At 34.2% G+C, this 7,725-nt stretch overlaps 4 protein-coding genes across 4 annotated transcripts; 3 read left to right on the top strand and 1 right to left on the bottom strand.

The window, feature by feature from the left end:
- Positions 1–216: 216 nt before the first annotated feature.
- On the top strand, positions 217–795 carry LOC125592789 (agamous-like MADS-box protein AGL80). Its single transcript, XM_048768202.1, has one exon. It carries the CDS (start codon positions 217–219, stop codon positions 793–795), a length of 579 nt encoding a protein of 192 aa, XP_048624159.1.
- Positions 796–1,181: 386 nt separating this feature from the next.
- LOC106372863 (putative RING-H2 finger protein ATL71) lies at positions 1,182–4,801 on the bottom strand. Its single transcript, XM_048767228.1, has one exon. It carries the CDS (start codon positions 1,868–1,870, stop codon positions 1,244–1,246), a length of 627 nt encoding a protein of 208 aa, XP_048623185.1. The 5' UTR covers positions 1,871–4,801; the 3' UTR covers positions 1,182–1,243.
- LOC125592788 lies at positions 3,434–4,024 on the top strand. The gene has a single exon (XM_048768201.1). The coding sequence runs from the start codon at positions 3,434–3,436 to the stop codon at positions 4,022–4,024; it is 591 nt and encodes a 196-aa protein (XP_048624158.1).
- A 934-nt stretch (positions 4,802–5,735) lies between the features above and the next one.
- On the top strand, positions 5,736–6,500 carry LOC125592787 (agamous-like MADS-box protein AGL80). The gene has a single exon (XM_048768199.1). The coding sequence runs from the start codon at positions 5,736–5,738 to the stop codon at positions 6,498–6,500; it is 765 nt and encodes a 254-aa protein (XP_048624156.1).
- Positions 6,501–7,725: the final 1,225 nt, after the last annotated feature.

Here is a 7,725-nt window from a genome sequence, read left to right as displayed (position 1 = left end):
ACCGCCCCTAGACTAAAAAATAATGGTATATCATAGTCAAATTATTATTTACCATACTGCTATATGAAATCTGTTGAAAATTAATGGTAATTGACTACATTCCCAAAGTAGTCCATTTTGAGTCTTTGTCTCTTCTTCTCAACTATCTCTATATAAGATTACAAGTGCATGTCTACATTTCAACATCACAAATAAAAGATATAACTAAAAGCGGCCATGGCAAGACCAAAACTGAAGCTTGCTTGGATCGAGGATCGAAAGAAAAGAAACATTGCTTGCCAGAAGAGGATGAAAGGATTGATGAAAATGGCTGAAGAACTAACCATCTTGTCTGATACGAAGGCTTGCTTGACCTTTTTCAACCGTGATGATGGTAAGCTGGTGGCGTGGCCATCTCAGGAGGAGGCTGAATCTCTCATCGAGCGTTTTTACGCATTACCGGAAAACCAGAGGAACATGAACGCGGATGATCAAGAGTCATACATCAAGACCATTACCAAGAAGATCGAGAAGAAACTAGAGCATTCTCGGAAGGTGGTCGAGGAGTTGGAGATGGATCATCTCATGCTCCAAATCCAAAATGGTAGAATGCTTGCTGACCTTTCTCAAACCGAGGTTGAGAAGTTAATGTCATATGCAAGTAAGAAGATCACGGTTTTGACGAGAGAGTTAGGTGCGGAACATCCGTATACAAGTGTCGACGAGCCATTTCTTGGGGATGAGATCATCCCAAAGGCTACGGGTGTTGCTGTTGCACCTGAAGGGGGACCAGGACCATACTTGGACGCAATCTAGTTAACAAGAATGTAATGTTCATGAAATTATTGATGAAGAACCAGCAAAGCACGTACGTTTAGCTTCAATAAAAGTCTAGTATTTGTTGAAAAAAAATAATACAAATCTAGTATTTGTAATAACTTGAGAGAAAATTATTTATAAACTGCATAAATGCATTAATGTATTCAGTAGCGTCATGTATCAATATAATTAATTTCTTCCTCCGGTTGAAATAATAAAACCTTTTTATTTGAACAAAGGGTTTACTAAAGATTATAATTGTTATATCAAATATAAATAAATATTATAATCTGATTAAACTGTTCATGTTGTCTCAAGAATATACCATTAAATTTTGTTTGTATGACGAACCAAATAACACCCGCGAAACTTTACAACTTGAAGGTATAGAATGTCAACAGAAATAGAAATATAGTAAATAAAGAAAAGACACGAAGTCAAAGATCTATCGACCGATAACAGCGTCGGCGACTGGTGTCTTCGCCGGAGACGGCAATGGAGACGTACGGCAAACTGGACACGTAGGATGAATCATGAGCCAAGGGTCAACGCACTTGTCGTGGAACAAATGGTTACAATCCGGCAAAACCCTAATCATATCTGTCTTCTTGTAATCCGCAAGACATATAGAACAACATGACGTCGCAGTGGCATCCCTTTGCAAGCTATAACCCACACGAGCCTCTTCGTAAGGAAGCTTAGGGAAGTTCTTGATAACCTCATCGTCTAGCCCTAAGACTTCGACCACCACGGTGTCGTTTTGATCATCGCCGTCGAAGTGAAACCGTTCATCGCCATTTCCTGAAGTTGCATCGGTTTGTCTTTGCCGGCGTCTTATTGTCCTCGGGGAAGATGCGAAGATATGGCTTCGAGTTAAACAATAAGAAGTGATGGTGATTGTGGTAATTAGAAGAAGTATACCAATGGCGACAACGAGCCCCTGAGCGAATCCACCGATCCTATCTGTGGCCGGTAGCCACTGGTTGGAGTCAGGTGGCACGGCCGTTGGATCCATTGGATAAGTAAATAACTGATCTGAAGAGAAAGGGAGTGAACGTTTGTTTTTGGTCATCACGTTGATGAAATTTTCGAGAGTAAACGTTTTGATTTGAGTTATGTCATATATAGATTTCCTATGGCTAGGGTGGATTTATATACGATTAGGTTTTCTTCTAGTGGCGTATGTCATGTATAATACCTTTCACAAGTATAAAAACGTTGTTAGACGTTGATCAAACATTTGAATACTTAATGTCAGCATCGATTAGTTTTCCCCTTAATTATTATATATTGTAAGTCTTCGCTAATTTTCTCTTTAGCATTAGATTCTTAGACCATCATTAACCTCAGTCTCTTAACTGGAGTTCTTAGCTTCGGATAAGAGATGGTTCTCAATATTTTTTTAGATTTTAAGTAAGAAAAAATAAGAACCTTCTCTTAGATAAGAAATATAAGAGCCGTTTCTTAGCTGAAAAGTGTAAAAAAAAATAATTATAAAAAAATGTCAAATCATAAGTTAAGAATCCCGGCTAAGAGACTGAGGTTAATCATGTCCTAAGAGCATCTTTATACCACAAACCCAATTAGGTTTCTTATTTTTTTTTTAATTTTTTTTTGTCTGATTAAAAAAATAAAAATAAATAAAAAGTGAATCTATCGCGGGCCGCCACGTGTCAGTGGAGCCCGCAAACAGTAAAAACACCATGAACAAACGTTTCTTCTCCTGCGACTTTTGCCACTCGTTTCTTCTTTTTTGTGGTGGTCCATGCCCTGCTTTTTGGGTAAAAACCCTCCTAAAACCATGCGATAATGCTTCTCTAATTGCACCATTGCACCAACGAAAATTTCAAGATGTTAGAGCATTTCCAAAAGACAGTCTATAACTTCAAATATGAAGTTTTTTGCTCTCCAAAAAGGAATTTCAAAACTTCAAATTTGAAGTTTCATATTTTTATTTGTATTTTGGTCCCTACAATTACACATCACATTTATAATTCATAAATATTTTCTTGTTTATTATTTTAATCCTTATAAAAATTATATCTCATAAATATTTCAAGTTTTGTTTAGAAGATTTAAGTTTACACATAAAATTAAATAAAACTTTAAAAGAAGATTTAAAATATTTAAAACTAGATTTAGATAACAAAAATATACAAAAATATACAAAAAAAAAACTTAACAAGAAAACTTTTAAAAAATTACATAGACATAATTATTACACATATTTAAATATTACAACAACACTAATAGTCAAGTAAGTTTGGGTGAAGCAGAACCTGTTGAAACATGAGACTTTCTGGGATGCAAAGGACACGGTGATAGGCTCTTGGGCTTGGAGGAAGCTTCTGAGGTACCGCCCTCTTGCTAAGCAGTTTATTCGTATGAATATTCATGATGGACTCGACGTGAGATTCTGGACTGATCTGTGGCACCCGTGTGGCCGGCTCATTGATATTGTTGGGGAGCTAGGTACACAAAAATTGGGTATAAGAAGAGATGCCAAGATTTGTGAAGTCTTTCTTGATGGAGACTGGTGATTTCGCCGTTGTCGTGACCAACGTATCCAAAACTTAATTCTTGACATTCGAGCTTTTCCGGTCAGCTTGGTGGAAAATGTACGAGATGGAGTTCAATGGAGGAATGGGGAAACACCTACGGAGAGCGGTTTGTATCTAAGGCTACTTGGGATCTCACTAGATGTCGCAAGGAGAATGTGGTCTGGAGCAAGCTGGTCTGGTTCCCACAGGGTGTACCGCGGTTTGCTTTCATCACTTGGTTAGCTATCAGGAATCGACTCTCAACTGGCCATCGTACGAGTCAATGGGGCCATCCTCAAGGTTGTCTCTTCTGTGGTGAGCCTAACGAGACAAGAGATCACTTATTTTTTGCGTGTCCCTACACTTTCACGCTCTGGATTAAGGTGGTTGGGAACCTGTTTGGACAAGAACCTGATCCCGACTGGGATACAACTATGGCGCATCTTCTCATGGGATCTTTTGACATGTTGACGTTCATACTATTGCGGCTTGTGTTGCAGGTTACGATCTACTATATATGGCGCGAGCGGAATGACCGCAAGCACAATAACTCAGCCCGACCTGTCAATCATGTTTCTAAACTGATTGATAAAACGGTCAGGAACCGTATCACTTCCACTGGATATGCTCTGGAGCCAAGGCTACAAGGTCTGATGAGAAGATGGTTTGAAGCACATATTCTTTAATTTTTCTAAGTTTTGTCTCTATTCTTTAAAACCTAAAAAGCTTTAGGTCTTGTACATACATTCTTTTGCGATGATCAATAAATTTAAAATTTCATCAAAAAAAAAAAAATAGTCAAGTAAGTTTGATCCGAAACCTTCAAAATTTCCAAATATTGTCTAATTTGTTTTGGTGTAATTTAAGATGGTTGTTGTTGTTGATGATGTATTTTCGTACAATTATTTCTTGTTCATATTGAATATATTCACGAATATTAATATCATCGATAAAAATTAGACTGTTAGTAATATTTTATGTTTCTCTTTTACTTTCTTGTTATGATCTAATGTATTTACAAGTATTAATATCTTCCGATTTCAACAATTTTTATCACTAATCTACAAATTAAAAATGAGGAGAGCTATTTTTACTTCGAAATGCACTAGTAGATTATATATGCATTACAAAAATCACTTTATGGAATAATATGGTATTTTGCTTGAAGTATAATATTAATTAAGTTATTTTGTTTAAAATTTTATATTTTAATATAATATTTTGTTAATTAATATTGTTGTAATATGTTTATATATGTGCTAGTTATTTACAAAAGTTTTATGAATTTAAATTATTTATGAAAAATATAAGGACCATATTATAAAATACAAATAGTTTTGAATTTATGTTTGAAGTTTTGCTTTTGGATAAAAACACCTTTAAACTTCAAATATAGAGTTTTGAAAACTTCAAAATAGAGTTCATTTTTGGAGATGCTCTTAAGACTGAATGGCTGGAAAAGCATATTTAAATGAAAAATCTCAAGCATTGTTAATTCAACCAGAAAATAAAAAAAATAGAGTGTACAAATTACAAAATCGGATAATGCAGGAAACCAAATTAATATCTTATATTGTGATTTAAGTTCAGAATTCTTGGTATTGAAAAATGATGATTTTGAAAAATGAGCAGATGTTTGCAGGACACTTAATAACACTTTTAGTAGTAGTGTAATCATTTTTTATAAATTACAAAATATAATTTGTCATTCCAAATTAAGTTTTTAGTTCAGTTAATCAATTTGTATTTAAGATTACAAGTATTTATATTAATGTCACTTTTACCTACTCTCTAACTATATTTATATTTGATTAAAAGTATTTTGCTAAAAGAGAATTAGCAAAGACTTACAATATATAATAATTAACAAGAATAATTTTTTTAAGTAAAATTGCCTATTATGAAAATTGTAAACCCAAGTAAATTATGATGACACATAAACATTAAACTTAATAATTAGAACAACCAATATATTTAATACACTACCAAAATAGTTTAGTCAGGGGCAGTTTTGAGGGGAGCGGGATGAAAGGACCGCCTACGAACCCAATTTAAAAAAAACAATTCAACAAAAAATCATAATAAATGGACCTCCGATTTCTTAATTTATTATAATTGGGCTCTTGATTTTTTATCCTTTTACAAATAATTTTTTTCCGCCTAAGCCCCCCGGAATATAATACCGCCCCTAGACTAAAAAATAATGGTATATCATAGTCAAATTATTATTTACCATACTGCTATATGAAATCTGTTGAAAATTAATGGTAATTGACTACATTCCCAAAGTAGTCCATTTTGAGTCTTTGTCTCTTCTTCTCAACTATCTCTATATAAGATTACAAGTGCATGTCTACATTTCAACATCACAAATAAAAGATATAACTAAAAGCGGCCATGGCAAGACCAAAACTGAAGCTTGCTTGGATCGAGGATCGAAAGAAAAGAAACATTGCTTGCCAGAAGAGGATGAAAGGATTGATGAAAATGGCTGAAGAACTAACCATCTTGTCTGATACGAAGGCTTGCTTGACCTTTTTCAACCGTGATGATGGTAAGCTGGTGGCGTGGCCATCTCAGGAGGAGGCTGAATCTCTCATCGAGCGTTTTTACGCATTACCGGAAAACCAGAGGAACATGAACGCGGATGATCAAGAGTCATACATCAAGACCATTACCAAGAAGATCGAGAAGAAACTAGAGCATTCTCGGAAGGTGGTCGAGGAGTTGGAGATGGATCATCTCATGCTCCAAATCCAAAATGGTAGAATGCTTGCTGACCTTTCTCAAACCGAGGTTGAGAAGTTAATGTCATATGCAAGTAAGAAGATCACGGTTTTGACGAGAGAGTTAGGTGCGGAACATCCGTATACAAGTGTCGACGAGCCATTTCTTGGGGATGAGATCATCCCAAAGGCTACGGGTGTTGCTGTTGCACCTGAAAGGGGACCAGGACCTTGTTTCCGCCCGATGCGAAGGGGAGGTGTCTATTTAATGGACAAGTGGTTCGTGGATAATCCAGAAGTCCAAAAACATGGCGATGGGATGACTCATATGGGATCTCGATTTAACCTGAACATGGAACCTTCTAATGAAGATGAGGAGTACATGAAGACCAATGAAGGAGAGAGCAGCAAGTCTGGTGGTGAGGACGATGCCTAATGAATTAATGTGTCTTGGAATAAAGTTGTTGTTGTGTCTTTGCATTCTCATTTCATATTTCTAGTTTTTGTTGTTTTGGTCAAGCTTTGGTATGTTTCGTGTTGTGTTTTAAACTTGTGTCTTTGTTTGCATATGTTAAGTTGTTAACCTAAATAATGCAATGTTTTCCCTTTGCAATTAAACGGGCAGTTTAATCCGACCTAAGTTATTACCCAACCGAGTCTCCGGCCCTAGATTGTATTGGACTTCACTACGTTATGTTTTGAATCTATACTATTAAAACATAATGATTACTAGGATTCTGCTCTTACTTTATAGAGATAATTTCATGGTAATTACCATGCCACTGCATTTTTTGAAAATTTTAATTTATACCGACCACCAATCAGAAATAAGAGTGTTATACCGACCAATGACGGGCCCTATCAAAGCCCACTAAAGTTATAATCTATGAATCTATGATCCTCTCTATTTTAACCCCTAAAACTCACTTCGTATTAAGAAAGAATAAGGGAGAGTAGTCTTACCGGTCTGTCGTTGGCAATCTTCCAAGAAATCCAGTGGCAATAAAAGAGAACTTTAATTTATTTTATTTTTTTTTCAAACAAATTAAAGAGTCGAAGAAGATAAAAGATAAATAAATATTAATGTTGTCAGTAGAGATAAATATAAATGGGTTGAGCCAATATTTTTTGAAAAATATAGAAGAATATTTTTTTTTAAATATATATAGAAGAACAAAAATAAATAAATATAGAAGAATATTAAAGACTACTTTTAAAGCCATTTGAAACATTTTAATATTTTTAAGCATAGAAAACAAATACATTACATAGAAATTACTATACAATAAAATTTATATTTATATTTTTTCACATTTAAAATTAACTTTTATGTGTATAAATCTACAACTGGTTATATAAATTTTAACATATATGAATATTTAAAAAAAAAAATAAACAATCAACACAATTGTAAATAGATTATATAATCTTATATAGAAACACATAATGTTATTATTAACAAATATTTATAAAAACGTAAAAGGTAGATCAAAATCTAGTTAGACATTCTTTACCAATCTTCTCAATTTCTTTTCAACACTGAAACTTTCGTTATAACAACTGCATAAGTTACTGTGTAGCTACTATATAAAATAATTTGTAAATAAAATGAGATTCAACTCTCTTTTTTTAAGAAAAAAAAGATGGGAACAAAAACCGAA

Source organism: Brassica napus, chromosome C9 (genome assembly GCF_020379485.1).
Source record: "Brassica napus cultivar Da-Ae chromosome C9, Da-Ae, whole genome shotgun sequence".
Taxonomy (NCBI): Eukaryota; Viridiplantae; Streptophyta; class Magnoliopsida; order Brassicales; family Brassicaceae; genus Brassica; species Brassica napus.
This window is presented reverse-complemented; position numbering and strand designations above follow the sequence as displayed.

Excerpts from the sequence above, each read along its gene's own strand:
- LOC125592789 (XM_048768202.1), top strand. The coding sequence starts at position 217 with ATGGCAAGACCAAAACTGAAGCTTGCTTGGATCGAGGATCGAAAGAAA.
- LOC106372863 (XM_048767228.1), bottom strand. The coding sequence starts at position 1,870 with ATGACCAAAAACAAACGTTCACTCCCTTTCTCTTCAGATCAGTTATTT.
- LOC125592788 (XM_048768201.1), top strand. The coding sequence starts at position 3,434 with ATGGAGGAATGGGGAAACACCTACGGAGAGCGGTTTGTATCTAAGGCT.
- LOC125592787 (XM_048768199.1), top strand. The coding sequence starts at position 5,736 with ATGGCAAGACCAAAACTGAAGCTTGCTTGGATCGAGGATCGAAAGAAA.